Source organism: Protopterus annectens, chromosome 8.part0, assembly GCF_019279795.1.
Source record: "Protopterus annectens isolate FY-2018-M chromosome 8.part0, PAN1.0, whole genome shotgun sequence".
Lineage (NCBI taxonomy): Eukaryota > Metazoa > Chordata > Ceratodontiformes > Protopteridae > Protopterus > Protopterus annectens.
The window spans coordinates 1,640,003,723-1,640,023,717 of record NC_056741.1 but is presented as its reverse complement, the minus strand read 5'-3'; the positions used below and the strand labels follow the sequence as shown (position 1 = coordinate 1,640,023,717).

The following is a 19,995-nucleotide window of genomic DNA, read 5'->3' as shown; positions in this document are numbered from 1 at the left end:
GCTCTGAACCCGTGCGTAAAGAATGGGAGGCGAGATGGACCACATACATCGAGGGTTATGGTGAGTACATAACTACCTGTTATCACGTGAATGAATGAATAAATGTGTAGTTCACATTGTATATTCATCAGTGTCTTACATTACTAGAACATTTTATTTTTTAAAAGACTTTAATTAATTCTAGAGGTACTAGTTTATAATGCACATTTTTTTTTATTTTGTTTTTTTTTTTTTTTTTTTTTTAGTTTTGTTTTTGTCATTTCTGCCTAAACCATCATAGGCAAGTACTAGTGAAGCTGCCCTTGCTGGCCATTTTAAGCCTAGCTAGTTTCCCTTATTTTTTGTGCTCTAAATAATCTATACCATTTGGTTAGAGATTGGCCTTACCCATCCCATGGTCATTAATTGTATATTACCGTTAATGAGAATAACTGGAATCATACCATATATAATTTGAGGGGACCCATAGGTAGGGTTAAGGTACTTAAGAGCTGCCTGTGTCCATTAGTAGTACAGCGGGCAGTTCTGGGGTAAAAATCTTTGTTTCTCATCCGTAGATCTAAATTGTGCTTGAATATAGACAAGGATGAACTTTGATTTATGTGAATGAGGAGTCTGTTTCAGAGCAACTGTATCCTCTGTGAGATGTACCTCTCCGGCAAACCATTCTGTTGTTGCTGCAGAAAATGCTTAGATCCCTAGGTCCAGTATTTCACATAGACTTACTGATCTGCAGTAAATCCATCATTGAGTTGGAGGATGCCTTGTATGCCAGACCCAGGTCACCTCTTAGCAGTCTGTAGGTTACCGAGTGTAGTGATAGAGCTTTGAGTTCGTCCATGTAGGGCATGTTGTTTAGGCCTTGTGTTTTTTTTAGAAAAGTAATCTATGTGGGTGTTCCAGTTGTTGGGTGTGTCTGGACAAATACATGCCAAAGGGGGCATTATATTCAATGATTAGCCTAATCAGACCACTGTTTAGATTTATGTTCTTTTCTCCATTGCTTGGCCAAACCCTTGTTGCCAATTGCGGCAGGAATTGGGTCAAGGTTTGTAGTTGGTTGTCCTTGGGCAGTTTAAACTTTTGTTTTATGATCGATTCTTTCTCTCTCTCCTTGCCTGAGGTGTAGTGATGTCAATGAAAAATCGGTCTGCAGATTAACTCCTGCTACATTTTTGCTTATTTGTTGCAGGATTGAAGCTTCCTGTCTCTATTAAGAGCTACAGTTCAACTTGAAAACCCTTCCCCTCTCCCAGAGGCAGATGAGCTGGCAAAATGCCACTCATATATAACAAAAAATAATTTGATAATAGTTTCATAGTTTAGTACTAGGCTATCTGCCCTGGGGCATTTGTAAGCCTAGCCATAGTGATGTGGCTTTCGCCACCCCATAAAATGGTAGAAAAATGCACAGAATAAATTTAGAATACGAAGCCTCTGTCTAGTAGTGACACAGTGAAGGTCCCCTTATATAACAGAATTAGTTTACTGTGCCCCTGTCTAATAGTGACACAGATGTGACCCCTGGGGTAAAATTACGATCTCCCATCCACTCATCAAGATTTCTCTTGAAGAGAGTCAGTGGAGGGGCTCTGCCTAACATGAACTGGGATCTTGTTCCAGAGCATGGGAAGCCTCTGGGTTATGAATCTATCCCTCCAGCATGTCCTATTCATACTTGTGCCGAGGTTTAAGTCTTTAGCTCTCGTGGTTCTGCTGGATTTGGATTTTTTGAGGTGGAGCATGTCCATCAGTTCCTGATTGGACATGGCCTTGTACGTCAGGCAGAGATCACCTCTGAGCAGGCGGTATGCTACTGAATAGAGCTGGAGTTTCTTTAGTCTGGCAGAATAAGACATATGTTGGAGACCCTTGATCCTCTTGGTGAGGTACATTTGTGGTCTCTCCAGCTTTTGCAAATGCCGGGTGAGGTACATACCAAATGGGGCATTGTACTCGATCATGGGTCTGATGAGGGAGGTATAGGGGTACAATGACATCCTTGGATCTGGATGTGAATCCCTTCATGATAAGGTGTGCAAGGTAGAATGTTTTTCTAACCACTTTGGCAACATGGGTGTCAAATGAGAGGTCGCTGTCGACTTCGGTCCCTAGGTCTCTGATTACTTTTTCCATACTCAGTGGGTTGCTGTCTATGTGATAATTTGTGGGTACTTTGTTTTTCCCAAAGGGGATGACTATACATTTTTTGGCATTTAGTTTAAGGCCATGACTCCGGCACCAGTTGTCCGTTTCTGTGAGGCCTTTTTGTAGGATGTATGTGTCTGCTGGTGTATCGACTATGGCGCCTAGTTTGCAGTCATCTGCGAACTTTGTCAGCCACAACCCTCCCATGTTTGCTTTAACATCTGAGAAATAAATGCCGAACCTGTCATCCATATTCCTGCGGGACACCACTTGTGACTGGCTTTGAGTCTGACATTGCTCCAGCGATTTTAACTTTATGGGTTCTGTCCTTTAGCCAGTTTGCAACCCATCTAGTGACATAAGGGTTTACATTTAAGCTGTTGAGCTTATCTATGATGCCTGAGTGGGGTATTGTGTCGAAGGCCTTAGCCAGGTCCAGGTAGGTTGTATGGACTGCTTTGCCCTCATCAATGGCTCTAGTGACTGTTTCGAAAAAGTCAACCAGGTTCATAAGGTAGAATCTGCCCTTTACAAAGCCGAACTGGGTGGGGTCAAGTGTCTGTAGGTCCCCAATGTCTCTGTTTATGAGTTCCATAATGATTCTTTCCATAGCTTTGCAGACCAGGCTGGTTAAGCTTATGGGGCGGTAGTTCCCAGGGTCTGTAGAGGGTACCCCCTTTGTGGAGTGGGACCACTGTTGCTGTATGCCAGTGTTCAGGTGCATATCCTGTAGTAAGGCTAAGGTTAAATAGCATTTTTATGTGCGGGTTTAGCTCCTCTTGGAGTTCACGTAGCACGCGACCCGGGATACCGTCAGGTCCCATTGGTGCTGTGTTTTTAGCTTTGCTGAGGGCGGCTCTCACCTGGACATCTGAGATGACAGGGAGATTACATTCAGCTGGGATAAGTATTTCTTCTTTTGGGGGTGAGGGAGGGGAGAAATTTGCACTGAACCTGTCATCCAGAATGTTGGCAATATCTGTGGGTTCAGTGTATTTTTTGTTGTTGTGAACTAACTCTGAGCATATCTGAGGGTTTCCGCCCAGGTTTCTAACATAGCTGAAGAAGGCTTTGTGGTTATCTTTAGTGTCCTTAGTGATTTTTCTCTCAAAGTTGGCCTTGGATGTTTTTATGAGAGAACGTAGTTTTCTGCTAGTGTTGATCAGAGATGTCTTCCCTTTATGGGATTTTGCTCTGTCGTGCAGTAGCTTCCTTCTTTTGTTATACAATTTGTTAATGGCTGAGGTCCACCATGCAGGACACTTGCCTTTGGTGGAGAGGGACTTGGATTTATTTGGGATTGCATGATCCATGCATTCTTGGAGATGTCCATAGAAAGCATTTGTGAAGGATTCAGCATTGTGGGATGTGGTATCCACTGGCCCAGTGGGCTTAAAGGATACCATCTCAGTCTTAAGAAGAGTGAAGTCTGCTTTTGAGAAGTTTTTCACTGTGGTCTTTTGTGCTGGTGGTGGAGGTGGGATATGTATATCCAGGGTGATTAGTTTGTGGTCAGATCTCACTAGTGAGGGATATACCTCCGGTGTGGAGCATTTTGTCCCCATGTTTGTGATGATCAGGTCTAGTATATTATCTCCCCTAGTGGGAGAGGTGACTAGTTGTTCCAGTGCATTTGAATTTATGAATTCCAGGAACCTTTGGGCTAGGGTGTTAGGGCTAGAATAATGTACCCAATCTATGTTAGGGTAGTTGGAGTCTCCCAGTATGATGGTATTTTGTGATACATTCATATCCTCCAACAAAATTCCAGGCACCCTGTTTATTAAAGGTACTTGCCTCAAACAAAATCCCGCTACTTCCCATCCCTTGGCTAGATCCTCAGGGACTGCTTCCACCCAAAATTTCTGCATTACAGTTAGGGTTCCACTAGTGTGATCAAGCCAGGTGACAAGGTGGTTTTAATGAAAATGGCTGAATATCTTTTGTTATGTTTTTCTGTTTTGTGTTTATTGATCCCTTGCATGGTTTTAAACCTGTGTTGATTTGGGGTAAGTCGTACTGTGGCTTAAAGTAAGCTTTGGCAGTATAACTTGGCTTTGCTGGACATCTTCACTGGCAGAGGGATAGAACCCTGACCATGTCCCAGGTAACCAGAGTTCAGTTAGTATATGGGCACATGGTGCAACTGGTGCAGAGGAGGAGATGAATGACGAGGCTTACATGCTCACCATTCCTCATGAGGAAAGGTTTGGAGTATGTGTCAAGAAATGCTGTCTGTAATAGACTCCTAAATGAAGAGATGGCATCACTCCAGAATGTTATTACTGTCGCATGTGGAGGTGTGAAAGGACATCGGAAAGGCCTCCTGCGCCCTGCATCCCAGTTGCCTGGACACACAGGGGTGCCCAAGGGGATATTAGAGCTTAAAGTGAAAAACCCCAATCCTGTGCATGCAGATGACTGTTGCCACACCAAGCTCATTTGACTCATCTGAAGGTGATGACTGGCTCATAGAGCTCTCATCCCATTGGAAATAATGAGTCTATAAAGCAGCCTGAAGAACAGGGCTCAGTGGGCAGGTAGGACTGGACAAAAAATAAATAAATGCGCTTTCTGGGCTTTTTTTTTTGTTGTTGTTTTTTAAAACAACAGTTCGTTCATTTCTCCACAAATGCAAACAGAGGATTTGAATATGTTTTGCTTAATAATGAGATATTTAGTTTCAGGAAAGAACCTTGATTTCTTTGTGCTAACTAATCACTTTGTTTTCCTTAAAGTTAAAGCAGAATTCTTTATTTCAAAGTAGGCATTGTGTGATGTCATTTTTCTTAACATCTCATCTCTTTGTTTTTCAGGAAATGATGCAGGATTATCGAAATGAAATTAAAGATATCTTTGCTGCTGATAAGCAGCTAGCTGCTGAAATTGAATATGATATGCGAAAATATGAAGAGCAGCTAGAGAGGGAGAAAGAACAAGAAAATCAGATTACTGAACTGAATACTGATGTAGCAAATGTTCCAGGAACACCACAGGTAGGAGGGGAGACAGTGTATTAAGCAAATGTCCTAGTACCACAGAGCTGGGTACATCACAGTCTGTACTCGGTGTTTTACATTTACCGGTTTAGTGCTTTCAGAAATGAAACATTGTTTATTGTAAGGAATTGTACTGCAGTAAAATTCCTTATTCTTTGGATTAACTCTTCTCTGGATTTACTTCACAAGCAGTCGCAGGCTGGTTTTCCCCCTTGCAGTGAAGATATTAATAAACTTTGGTTGTAAGGTGATCATTGGAAATACAATGCAATAGCATCAGAAGACTGTACCGTGGCAATGCCCATATAGCAATATATGTGAAGCATGTTAGTTAATGTTAACTTGTTAATACAGTTTGATTACTTTTATATAAATGTAAATGTGCCTATGTCACAAGTGGTAATTCAATGAAGGAGTTTAAAAAAAAAAATAAAAAAACCCAGAGCAAGTCAGTCCTAGAATAAATGTGTATGTACCCATCCAGTCATCCAGGTCTAATTCAAAGGATGCTATGGTGTCTCTTTGGGACAGAATTTCTCTGCAAGTTAAACAGAGCTGTGGTAGGCATTTGGTAATTTGTCTCTCCGTTGTGTTTTATTTAGGTGATGATTGAGATCCAAGTTCCTAGTTCTAGTATTAGTGGAGCTATTTGACTTGTATAGATATACAAGATCAAGGAGGATGGGGTCCATAATGATATGGATGTCAAGACTTGGGTCAGTCTATAAAAGCCTATAAGAAACCAAGTAAAGGGATATTGCTTCAAGCCTTTCCTCTTAATTTGAAGAATTCAAGCTAGCAATCTTCTTGGTAAAGTGCACTGTGGGGCCTTCCTGTTTGTGTAGAAAGGTACTTCAGAAGGAGCAGGAAATGACAAAGTAATTAGTAACTGATCTAATTAGGCCTGCATACAGAGGGGTGGTAACTTTTTACCTGGATGGTATGCCTTTAGATATTAATTGTGGTAAGTGACGTATTCTTTGACTAGAGTTGCTACATTGTCATTGAAGGAGAGGGAATTATAACCGGTTTCAAGATCCCTGACTACATTATCATTTTGGAGTAGGATATTTCCTCTACTGTGCATTAAGGGTAGAGTTGTTTACTAACTTTGACCGTACTACACTTTTTCACCATATGCCTGTTGCGTATGAGCATTGGTTCCTGCTGTAATGAATGGGTAACAGAAGGAGATTTGACAAAGGAACTCACTTTTTTTTCTTCAGGTAAGGAATAATTGCTTGTTTCTTTTAAGTACGTCTTTTGTTTTAGCATATTTCTTCAGTGGCAAGTACCCCTTTGAGATTCTTGTATTCACATTATAGGTTTATAGGTGTGTACTAGGCTAATGGCCTTGGAGCCTTTGCAAGCCTAGCCCATAGAAGTGCCCTGGCATTGTGTTGCCCGACATAATTTCCCAGTGGCTGTAGTAAGTAGAGCCACTGGAGTGGTCCCCGGGATGAACTTTCTATTTCCCATCCACTCATCAAGATTTCTGTCCGTGGGCCAGTGAAGTGCTCTGCTTGACATGTATGGGAAGTCTATTCCAGAGCATGGGCAGTCTCTGGGTTATGAACCTGTCCCTCCAGCATGTTCTGTTGATTGTAGTAATGAGGTTGAGGTCTCTGGAGCGTGTGGTGCGGAGGGATTGGGATTTCTTTAGATGTAGCATTTCTAACAGAGCTGAGTCAGACATGGCTTTGTGAGTCAAGCAGAGATTGGCTCTTAGTAGACAATATGAGACAGAGAATAGCTGGAGTTTTTTTAGGACGTTTTTAAGGCCTAGGGTACTCTTCGTGATGTACTTTTATGGCCTCTCCAGCTGTTGCAGGTGTTTAGTGAGGTCCATGCCAAATAGGACATTATACTCGATGACTGGTCTAATGAGGGAATAGAGAGAAATTATGACTTTTCATCCTGGATGCAAAACCTTTGATAATGAGATGTGCCACATAGGACGACTTTCTGACCACAGTGGCAATGTGTTGGTTGAAGGAGACGTCGCTGTCAACCTGTGTCCCCAGATTTCTTATAACTCCTTCAGTGTTCAGTGGACTCCCATCGATGTGGTAATTAGTGGGAACTGAGGTTTTCTCAAAGGGGATGATGCATTTTTTGCCATTAAGCTTAAGGCCATGGTTTTGACACCAGTCATTGGTCTCAGTGAGGCCTGTCTGTAGGATATATGCATCACTTGGAGAGTTATTAATGGCTCCCAGCTTGCAGTTGTCTGTGAACTTGGTCATCCAGAGTCTATCTCTGTTGGCCTGGACTTCTGAGAAGTAGATGCCAAACAGGAGAGGACCCAGGACTGATCCCTCATGACTGATCGGCAGTCTGACTTGGAGTCAGCAGTCTGACTTGGAGTCCGCTACTTTCACACTGTGGGTTCCATCTGTGAGCCAATTTGCAACCCACCTAAAGATATAGGGTTGATGCCTAGTTTGGTGACTGTGTCAATAATTCCTGAGTGAGGAGTGGTATCAAAGGCCATGACCAGATCGTGGTAGGCTGTATGAACTGCTTTACCCTCTATTCTCTATCTGTATAGCCCAGCACTTGCTCCTACAGTACTTATCACCTTGATACAGCACTCTTGTTATAGATAGTACCCCAAAAAAGCAAACCCCATTTCTCGGTCACCCACTCCCCCCAAAACCTTTTTTAAGTTTTTCCGTCTATTCCTTCTAGCATGTCGAGGGATCAGTTGCTAATGTCCTCTCCTGCTCAGCTGGTGAACCTGGGAATATTGAGGCAATGTCACAATTGCCTCATGTACACAGACAACCCTCTCCTCCTCCCACAAAACACAAATACATGCGAGAGATGCAACTATACGGCCAAACTGGAGGCTGAGCTCTCTCAACATAGGACTGGCAAGACCAGACAGGAGGAGAAGGTAACCACACACACTATAGACCCAGTCTCACATAATACCATCACAACCTCAAATCATACACATAAACACACAAAGACATACTCGGAGGCTCTGATCAAAAATCTACCAAAACAGCAGAGGCCACCAAAGCAGACACCCAAACAACTACCACCTCAGAACACAACACCTGCAACACATAGACCACACAGTCAGAGTGTCAAGCAGTCACAGCCCTTAAGGCCAAACACAATGCCAGACACACTAGTCATTGGTGACTCCATAGTCAGACACACTGACGTCCCGCTCACCAGACTGAGTAAGGAAAAGGTCACAGTAAGCTGCCTGTCGGGCGCTAGAATCCACCACATAACGCAAGCACTCAGGTCTCTCAACAGCAGGTACAAGTACGACTCAATCATTGTCCACGCTGGTGTAAACGACCTGAGACGTACCTCCTTGGACTACATGAAAAGAGACATAGAGGAGCTCTCTGATTATGTAGCCCAAGCAGGTATGACCCTGACCTTGAGCAGTATCCTACCTTCACCAAGAATGATGCACAATACAGAGATAAGATGATCAGCTTTAACAATTGGCTTAAACTCTGGTGTCATTCAAAGGGGATCCAATGTCTGTCTGCCTGGGATGACATGCTGGACAAGCCACGCTGCTTCGCAAGGGACGGCTTGCACCTGTCACCCCTGGGATTCCGGATTTTGGCAAAGGCTCTTGCCACCCCATAGTGCCTTTTTAGGCAAGGCTCAAATTCTAAACCTACCACCCTAGAACACAACAAAGAAAAAAAACTAAGGGTAATGCTGCTCAATGCCAGAAGTCTTAACCTCAAGATGCACACACTCGAGGCCCTTCTCAGTATGGAGAACATCGATGTCTGTGCTGTGACAGAAACCTGGTTCAAGGCTCCTGAGAGCACCCCAGCACTCTCAGGTTTTACCTCATATCATGCGTTCCGGCCCCAAAATCCGGACAATACCAAGAAAGGTGGGGGGTATCCATATTCATCAAGGACACCCACACCTCAAGATTGGTGGCAACGCACGATGCATCGGAAACCATCCAGGTGCAATTAACCATAGGCAAGACTGCTCTGCAATTTGTAGCATGTTACAGGCCACCCTCGCAAACTCAGGAACCTCACATGGCCTTCCTGAAAACACTGGAGGGGATAAATGTATCTCCGAACACCATCATACTAGGTGACTTCAACTACCCTAATATAGACTGGGAACACTACTCAAGCCCAAACACTCTAGCCCAAAAGTTCCTGGAATTCATAAACTCAAATGCCATGGAACAACTAGTCACCATCCCCACAAGAGGAGAAAACATACTTGATCTCATCATCACGAACATGGGAGCACAATGTTCAACACCGGAAGTATACCTTTCACTGGTGAGATCAGATCACAAACTAATCTCGCTGGAGGTCCTTATCCCGCCCCCACCCGAATTAAAAAAGACCACAGTAAAGAACTTCTCGAAAGCCGACTTCACACTGCTTAAGACTAGTGTGGTCTCCTTTAAGGCCCCCGAGCCGGTGGTAAACATTACTCAAACCGCTGAATCACTTACAAATGCCTTCTACCAGCACCTGCAGGGCTGCATGGATCAGGCAATCCCAAGCAAAACAAAGACTCTCTGTACCAAAGGCAAGCGTCCAGTCTGGTGGACCCCAGCCATAAACAAACTCTACAATAAAAGGAGAAAGCTACTACAAGATAGAGCAAAATCCTTAAAAGGTAAGACACCGCTGATCACTATAAGTAAAAAGCTAAGAGCTCTCATAAAATCATCCAAAGCTAATTTTGAGAGAAAAATAGCTAAGGACTCTAAAGACAACCATAAGGCATTCTTTAGCTATGTCAGAAACCTAGGAGGAAACTCCCAGATATGCTCAGAATTAGTCCAAATTGATGTGAAGATTACTGATCCTACAGACATTGCCAACATACTGGCTGACAGGTTCAGTGCAAACTCCCCCCCCCCCTCCCAAAAGGAGAGATATCTATACCAAATTATTGTAGCCCCCCAAACATCTCTAACGCCCAGGTGAGAACTGCTCTCTCCAAGGCAAAGAACACAGCATCCATGGGACCTGATGGTGTCCCCGGCTGTGTGCTCCACTTAACTCAACGAGGAATTAAACCCACAGTTAGGACAGCTGTTTAATCTTAGTCTCACCTCCGGATACATACCCAGGAGTGGTGCACAGCGACTGTGGTCCCACTTCACAAAGGCGGTGCCTCCACCGACCCTGGAAATTACCGTCCCATTAGCTTGACAAGCCTTATCTGCAAAGCCATGGAGAGGATCATAATGGATCTCATAAATAAAGACATAGGGAATTTGCAGACTTTGGATCCAACCCAGTTTGGCTTTGTCAAAGGCAGATCATGCCTTTTAAACTTGGTTGACTTTTTGAAACAGTCACCAAGGCCATTGGCGAGGGAAAGGCAGTCCATACAGCCTACCTAGACCTGGCGAAGGCTTTCGATACAATACCCCACTCGGGTATCATTGAAAAACTCATCAACTTAAATGTAAACCCATACATTACAAGATGGGTTGCAAACTGGCTGAGTGACAGAACCCACAGGGTCAGAGTTGCTGGCGCCATGTCAGACTCAAAGCCTGTCACAAGTGGTGTCCCACAGGGCTCAGTCCTGGGCCCACTCTTGTTTGGCATCTACTTTTCTGAAGTGCAAGCAAACACAGGAGGGTTATGGCTGACAAAGTTTGCAGATGACTGCAAACTGGGCGCCGAAGTCGAAAACACATCTGACACAGATATCCTTCAGAAGGGTCTCACAGAAACGGATAACTGGTGCCAGAGCCATGGCCTAAAGTTAAATGCCAAGAAATGCATAGTCATACCCTTCGGGAAAAACAAGGTTACCCCTAGCTACCATATAGGTGGCAATCCACTGATCACAGAAGAAGTTATCAGGGACCTGGGGACCCAGGTTGACAGTAACCTTTCATTCGACACTCATATTGCTAAAGTAGTTAGGAAGACCTTCTACATTGCCCACCTTATCATGAAGGGATTCACATCTAGATCAAGGGAGGTCATAGTCTCCTATACTCATCACTCATCAGACCAATGGTTGAGTACAATGCCCCATTCGGAATGTATCTGACCCGACACTTGCAGCAGCTGGAGAGGCCACAAAAGTTCCTCACCAAAAGGATAAAGGGTCTCAAAAATCTGTCTTATGCTGCCCGACTGAAAGAACTCCAGCTATATTCAGTTGCTTACCGCTTGCTCAGAGGTGACCTGTGCCTGACATACAAGGCCATGTCAAACCCAGATTTGATGAACATGCTTCATCTCAAAAAATCTAGATCCCTCAGAGCCACAAGGGCGGGAGACTTAAACCTCGACTCGGTTATTAATAGGATGTGCTGGAGGGATAGATTCATCACCCAAAGACTCCCTATGCTGTGGAACAAAATCCCGGTATATGTGAGGCAGAGCACCTCGCTGGCCTTGTTCAAGAGGAATGTTGACCAATGGATGGGAGATCGCAGATACACCCCAGGGGTTACCTCAGTGTCACTGCTCGACAGAGGCACAGCAAAATAATGGGCATAGTTTCTCCAAACTAAAGGGGTGGCGTAAGCCACAAAACTATGGGCTAGGCTTGTAAATGCCCTCGGGCAGATAGCCTAGTATGAACCTATGAACCATTCACAGCTCTGGTGACTGACTCAAAGGAGTCAACCGGGTTGAGCAAGCATGATCTACCTTTCACAAAACCAAATTGCGTGGAATCTAGAGTTTGAAGATTCCCTATAGCCTTGTTAATTAGGTCCATGATGCGCTCCATAGCCTTGTATATCAGACTATTCAGGCTAATGGGGCGATAATTTCCAGGGTCTGTAGTCAATCCTCCTTTATAGAGAGGGATGAATGTAGCAGTGTGCCATTCGGAAGGGACAAAGCCTGAGGTGAGGCTGTGAGTGAACAGGGCACACAGATGTGGTACCAATTCACTTTGTAATTCATGTAAAACACAGCTAGCGATATTGTCGGGTCCCATGGAAGCTGTATTCTTGGCCTTGGACAATGCAGCTTTAACCTGTGCTGCAGTAATGCTGGGTGCCTGACATTCTTCCAGTATTTTGGGGGGGGGGGGTAAAGTTGGTACTGACTCTGTCAGCCAGTATGTTGGCTCAGTATAGGAGGTACCATTGTGCAGTGACTCAGAGCAAATCTGGGTATTGCCGTGGAGATTCTTGATATAACTATAGAAGGCTTTGTGGTTGTTTTTAATGTATGCCGCAATTCTGCCTTCATAGCTGGCTTTGGAGGTTTTGATGAGGGATCTCAACTTTTTGTTGAGGCTAATAAGGGAATTTTTCCAGTCTTGGAACTGCACCTTTTACTGCAACAGTTTCTTCCTTCTGTTGGAGAGTTTATTAATGGCAGGAGACCACCAGATTGTCTTCCTTTTTTTAGAGGAGAGTGTCTTGGTTCTTTTGGGTATGGCTATTTCCATGCATTTATGTACATGTTCGTACAGTACATTGGTGTATGATTCGGCAGTCATGCATCTATTTTCCATTGGCATGGGTACCGTGAAGTTAGCCACCTCTATTTTTAGGAGTCCAAAGTCAGCTTTGGAGAAGTTTTTTATAGTGGATACTTTTGCGGTGGGTGTGGGTGAGATGTTGATTTCCATGGTGATTAGTTTGTTGTTGGATCTAGCCAGGGAGGAATTCACTATTGGTGTAGAGCAAAGGTTGCCCATGTTAGTTAGAACCAGGTCAAGGATGTTGCTTCCTCTAATGGTGGTAAGATTGAGCTGGTCCAGGGCATTGGAATTGATGAATTCCAGGAAGTGGTGGGCCAGTGCATTGGTGCATGAGTAGTTTTCCCAGTTGATGGAGGGGTAGTTGAAGTCACCTAGTATGAGTGTGTTGGGTTGGATCTTAATCATTTCCAGGGTGTTTAGGAATGTGGAGTGAGAGTTCTGGGACATGGGTGGGGACCTATAGCAAGCTATGACCTGAATCTCTGTCTTACCCAATGTTAGTTGTACCTGGAGTATCTGAGATGCGTTATGCTGGGCTACTAGTCTGGAGGTGTGTATATCCTTTATAAATATGGAGACACCACCACCTTTGGAGCTTCGGTCCATGTTCTGAAGGCGAAAGGTGTGGAATGAGTTATAACCTGGTAGCGCATTGGTGCTTTCTGCTGCTTTAAACCAGGTCTCCGTTACAGCACAAATGTCGAAGTTCTCCAATTTGAGGAGTGCTTCGAGCGAGTGCATCTTGAGATTTAGACTTCTAGCATTGAGCAGAATGACCCTCAGATTGCAATAATTTATAGCTGTTACAATTTGGTGTATACTGCGGTGGTGATGCTGCGGTAGCGTTGTCGCCTCACAGTTAAAAGTTGCCCATTCGATTCTGAGTTAGAGCATCTTCTGTGTGTCGACATGCGTGAATGGGTGTTCCTTCGTTGAAGGTTGTGCATTAGGCCCGGCAAGCCAGCACATAAAAATCTTCTGCCAGTCATTAGCGGACCGGTGTTCCGCTGTGGCGACCCCTAACCGGGAAAAGCCGAAAGACACAAACAAACAGCGGTAATTTGGTCTTTGGAACACCGCCTAAAAAAGGCACAATAGGGGTGGCAAGAGCCTTAGCCAGTATCCGTAAACCCAGGGGTGACAGATGCAGGCCATCTCTGGCAAAGAATCATGGTCTGTCAATCATGTCATCCCAAGCAGACAGATTATGTTGCTTCTTTGACTGCATTGCAATTTTAGTGCTTAAATTCAGTGTTTAAAGTAACTTTTTTCTGGGATCTTTAATGTTCAATGAAAAAGTTACCATTATCCTGAGGGATAATATATATACTGTGGTTATTCACAAGAGAGCAATAAACTTGATCATTGTGCTGGATAAGGGGTGCCTGTTTTCCTTCCATTATCTAAATAAACATCCTCCTGTTTTTAAGCAGTAAACTGTCTGCAGAGTTATTGAAGGAAGCAAGTGTAAGGAAGTGGACAAACCTAGGAAGGTTACTGTACAGAAGTGCACAGTTGGGAAATGTGTGGTCAGTGAAGTACCACCCCTGTAGGTCTTAAGATAATGGTCTTGGAGAGTTATAGATTCATTCTTTCCATTCTAGGTGCCTACTTAGTTTGACCCAACCCCGAGGTGGACAGTGGAATTCCTTGTCTTGGAGAAAAGACAGGGCTTGATTAGATTTTTTATTTACCCCACAGCTGGATCCGAGTTCCCAGTTGTACATTAAGGAGCCAGTCTATTAAATGAATTGCCCATTTTACCTGACAGCTGGAAATACTGTTGGATTTAATTGACTAGGCCTCTACTGTAGAAAGCCCACTCTTAAGACCTTTCTGCACTTCATGGGCTGCTGGCTATTTCATTAGCCATGAATTTAGCCACCTGTGCCTCTGAAAGGTACCTCACCCCCTGCTTTTTTTTTATAAATTTGCCAAGGGATGTTGAGCATCTTGGCAGTGAGTAATAGCTACTTTTAGGTACCTCCATTACTTTCTACTTTGAGCGTAGCATATCAGACTAAAAGAAGGATCCTTTCCTGGAGTGGTCATCACAGCTGGATAATAGGGGAGGCATCTCTGGTATATTGTAACCAGACCATCTCTCTCCTTTGCCGACTGATACTGATTTTGACAAAGTTTCTTCTGGGCCTCCACTAGAAGGCATCTCTTTCAGGTAGACAATGAATTTAATATAAGAGCATTTCAGTTGACAGAGGGAGAGGTAAACTTTCTTGAATGCAAGAAATGAAGTCTGAAATTGCTAGACATGAAGTTAAACATATGATAATTCCAGCTGTGGTTCTTATGTTTTAGGGTGCCTTTGAGACTGTCTTATGCCTGACTTACAGGCCCTGAACTCTAAAAAGAACAACTTTTTTTTTTGCAGGGTCATTTAAGTACTACTGAGGAACAGGAAAAGGTGAGTGGTCATACCAGATGAAAAGTATACACATCTACAGGTTCTTGGAATCAGGGCTATCAAGTGTGACTGAGCCTGTAATCGGTCATTGGTTGATCAGTGTGTTCTACCTCTGTAAACAAATTTAAATAAAATAAACATAAAGTAAAACTGTCAGATTTGTATGATTCGATATTAGGGAGATGTACAGAAACTGAAGCATGACCAAAGAAGTAAAACTGTATTTCACTAACTCTTAAACTTGCTTTTACTCAATATTTCTCCTACCACCCATATCTATGCCACTCTCTCCTCTTTTCCTCTCCTCCTGCTTATCTACTGTTTTAATTTTCTACTCTGCATTTGCTTTGAGCACTTATGACATCTTTCAATGCTGCATGATATTGTATTTATGCTTTAATGATTTATGTGTAATATTCTACATGTCAAGTGTATTAATATTTGTATTCTTCTATGTAGCTACAATATATTATAGAATGATGTCAATTTTCACCTGCATATATATATATTTTCTGATGTTCTTTCTTATCTCTGTTGGAATTTTCATAACATGTAGGGTCTTCCGCCAGGGATATCCGAACATCTGGCCAGTATACATAACTTTATATCCTTCTAGCATCGTACGTCAGGTGTATGTTCCCCCATACAGGCATAGCACATACATACGTATGCACCATGCTCAGAACTTTATTGCCACCATTCTGAATGTCACAGTTAAATACATGTCTGAATGCCCTTTTCTGAGTTAGTTTCTACTGAACCTTGTTGGGTTTCTTCTTTTTCTTGCATACTTAGGGTTCATGTCATCCAGGAAAGGAAAATGTTAGTGTGGGAGACAGATTCCCCATAAAGACTGCCACGGGACATGTTTATAGGTTCATAGGTGTGTACTAGGCTAATGGCCCAGGAGCCTTTACAAGCTTAGCCCATATGATTACCCTGGCATCATGCCACCCAACCTTAGTTCCTAGTGCCTCTGTCAAGGAGAGCTACTGGATTGATCCCCGGCATGAATTTTCTATTTCCCATCCACTCCTCAAGATTTCTCTTGAAAAGTGCCAGTGAGGTGCTCTGCTTGACATGTATGGAAAGTCTGTTCCATAGAATGGGCAGTCTCTGGGTTATGAACCTGTCCCTCCAGCATGTTCTGTTGATTGTGGTAATGACGTTGAGGTATCTGGAGCGTGTGGTGCGGAGGGATTGGGATTTCTTTAGATGTAGCATTTCTAACAGAGCTGGGTCAGGCATGGCTTTGTAAGTCAAGCAGAGATCGCCTCCAAGTAGGCAATATGAGACAGAGAATAGTTGGAGTTTTTTGAGTCTGTCCATATAGGACAAATGTTTAAGGCCTAGAATCCTCTTTGTGAGGTACTTTTGTGGCCTCTCCGGTTGTTGCAGGTGTCTAGTGAGGTACATGCCAAATGGGGCTTTATACTCAATGATTGGCCTAATGAAAGAAGAGTAAAGGGAGACAATGATCTCTTTCTTCGTGGATGCAAAACCCTTAGTAATGAGATATGCCACATAGAAGGACTTTCTGACCACAGTGGCAACGTGGTGGTCAAAAGAGAGGTTGCTGTCAACCTGTATTCCCAGATCTCTTATAACGCCTTGTGTTCAGTGGACTACCATCAATGTGGTAATTCAAGGGAACTGGGTTTTTCCCAAAGGGGATGAAGACTGTTCTGCCAAGCTGCTTAACACAGTCCTACCCACTGCAGCATCTATCATGCTTTTGTTCCCAAAATGCTTAACAGCTGTCTGTCCTCTCTATCTATTTATCTTGAGAACCAGTGTCTCAAACTTGACCACGGGTACCATGGCCAAATCTGCCCATCCTGAGGTACAGCCATCTCTCTCTCTCTCTGTCTAGCAGCGAATTACTTCAGACTCCTGGGTTCTTTCCATTATCCTTCACAATTAAGTTATGGTATAGAAATCCCTGTCCCCCCTTCTCAGGTCTTCATCAACCTCCTCTAGATCAGCTTCCTCATTTTTCTGTGGTTCTGCAGGATTTACTGGATCAGGGCACCATTCAACCCATTTCAGAACCCAAAGAGGAACAAGATTTTACTCCAGAATGTTTCTGCTTCCAGAAAAGAGGGATCTTGGAGACCTGTCCTAGACCTGGTCTTCCTGAATACTTTTCTAAAAATTCATTCCTTCCAGATGCTTTCCCTTCAGAGTCTATTTCACCTCATACTTCCATAGGGTTTTCTGGTCTCCCTAGATATTCATATTCACCCTCTATTCAAGAAGTTTTTACGTTTCTCTATTTCTTCCTCTCATTTTCAGTTCTCTGCTTTGGCTTTTGGTCTGTCTGTAGCCCCAGAGATATTCACCAGATGTTTGCCCCCTGTTATAACCTTTTGCAGGCCTCGGGGAATTCAGATATTACCATATCTGGATGACCCGTTTCTTCAGGCTGCCCCTCAATCCAGGCTTCTGTAGGATCTACCCACCTCCTGTGCAGTCTGGGATTCACCATCAGTCTCAAGAAGTCAGTTTTAACTCATCCTCAAGACCACATTTTTCTGGGTTGCAGAATCCCAAAGTTCTGCCTCTGACAACCTACTTCCAGTCTCTGCGTCTCCTTTCTGTTGTTCCTGCAACAGAATTTCTTAGTGTCCTGGGGTTCATGGCATCTACTAGTCCCATGCTCCCCTTTGCCAAGCTTCATATGAGGAAGCTTCTGTGGTACCAAAGACAGTTTGGCTCCAGCATTGCCACCCTCTGGAGTTTCCAGTTCCCTTACTTTCCTTGTCTCGAACTCGCAGATCTCCCTCAATCTGGGACTGCCTGTTCAGACATCTACCCCTACTCAAGAGCTTTTCACAAATACTTCCCATCTGGGGTGGGGACCCACTTCCAACAGTCTGAGGGTGCTTAGGGCTCTGCCTCTGCAGGAGGTGAGGAAACTCACTTCGAGAAAATCCTATATGACTAAATTCAAAAGATTTTATGTTTGGTGTCTCGAGTATCATCAGGATGTCCTTCAAGGATGCATCTGCAGTCATAACATATGGGTTGTCCTGCCTCAGGCAGCCCTTCGGTCGGCCGGATTCTAAACTCTGGGTCTGGCCTCGGCTGATGTCGCACTTTCCCCGACGTCAGAGCTTCTGGGGTATAAAGGCATCAGCCAACGCCATTTTCCTCAGTCTTTCTTGCCGCACGGTGCCCGAAGCAGAAGCTGTTCGCAAGTGCCGGTCGGTCAGATCCAGAGAATTCAGCTACCGAAAACTTCTAAAAAAGCTAAGTACCCTGTTGGGGACTCTTTCTTGCCTCAGCCGATGTCAGACAAAGTAAATAATTGTTTAACTTGTGGGAAACAAATACCTCATAAGGATTTCCATTCTTACTGCCTTCCTTGCTTAGGCCCAGACCACGACGTATCAGCTTGTTTAGCCTGTGCCTCCTTCAACCGACGGACTCTTAGACGTCGGTTGGAGTTTGCAGAAGAGTTTTTTGGATCCGCTTTTGCATATAAAATGCCGTCGTAGACTCCGACTACACATTTAGCCAAAAAACGCAAGGAAAAGGACCGGCACTCGCGGCCCGCGGTTTCGGCTGAAACCACGGTTAGGCCTACCGCGAGTGTCTCGGTTTCAGCTGAAACCGAGTCTTCGGTTCTTACTTCTGCCGAAATCATACCTCCGACAACCGAGGCCAGAGAGGCCCCGGCTGAGTCGGCTTCAGAAATCCCTTCCGAAGAAGCAAGTGCACAAGAATTGTCCGACACCCTTCCATTGGACATTTCTACTCCTGCACGTGGGGCAGCTAGGCCCCCTGCTTCTATGTCTATTAAGGCCTTCTCCAGGGCTAAAGCAGCTAAAATTTCAAAAGCTTTACCTGCAAAATCTACTTCTCAGAGGCCTTCCTCAGGTTCACAAATTCTCAGCCTTGCTGAGGACCTTATATCTTTGATTAGGGGTTCCCAACCTCACCCAGACAGGGCCTCCCACCCTCCTCCTGACAAAAGGCCTAGGACTGAACCCCCTGAACCTCTCTCCTCTGATTACTCCTCGGATGGATCAGATTTATCAGACCATCAGGAAGGGGCATATTCGCCTTATGAGGATTCAGATGCAGAAGACTCTATTCCTTCTGCCTCCCCTCCAGAAGAATTTTCCTTTGGGGAGACTTTACACTTTCAATGGCAGGGTCAGGATTTCTCTGATTCTAGAAAAAGACTAAGGACATTTTTACATTTGCCCCAGCATAGGCCTTTAGCCATACCACCTGTGCTTACTGTAGTTGATGCATATAATGATGTCAGTTCTGCCCCTGATTCTCTTCCACCGGCCCCTGCCAAACCTGACAGATATTACAGGGTCCCGGATTCTCACTTCCACTTGTATAAAGCCCATGCTGCAGACCCAGAAACCATCTCTCAGGGCCCAAAAGGTGTTGCAGCTACCACTGCCAAAAACCCCCTTCCCTCTGAAAGAGAGTCAAGAGCATTAGAGAGATGGGGAAAAAAGGTTTATACATCTGCTACTCTTTCTGCCAGGGCATTAAACTGTCAATTTCATATGATACAGTATCAGGAATATTTGTTAGATCAGCTGAATAAAAAGCTTTCTTCTCCTGAACCTTTAGACCGTAAGTCCCTTCAGGATTTGGTACACAACTCTCAGCAGGTCAGTAATCATTTCTTAAAATGTGGCTATGATGCACTGGAGGCTTCATTTAGATCAAGCTATGACTGGGGCAGTAATTCGAAGGCATGCCTGGCTAAAAGAGCAATCCTTGCCAGACCATGTCAAGGCTAAACTCCTAGATGCTCCAATGGAGAAACAAAGTTTATTTGGCTCCCCTGCACAGGAGATTCTAAAGAAAGTGGAAGAAAAAGCAAAATCTGTGCAAACAGTGAAGGATTTTCTGCAGGTTCAACCTCCGAGGTTCAGCAGAAACTGGCCTTCAAAGAATTGGTCCTTTCCAGACACCTCCAGAGCACAGAGGGGCAGGAATAGACGCCCAAGAGGCAGA

At 44.1% G+C, this 19,995-nt stretch overlaps 1 protein-coding gene across 1 annotated transcript in view; it reads left to right on the top strand.

The window, feature by feature from the left end:
• Window positions 1–19,995, top strand: part of NCAPD3 (non-SMC condensin II complex subunit D3) — a gene marked incomplete in the record, with an annotated part of 2,635,837 nt that overhangs the window by 2,072,446 nt on the left and 543,396 nt on the right. Inside the window, 1 exon segment of the mRNA XM_044081165.1 lies at window positions 4,965–5,144. Within this exon segment, the coding sequence (XP_043937100.1) occupies window positions 4,965–5,144 (180 nt within the window).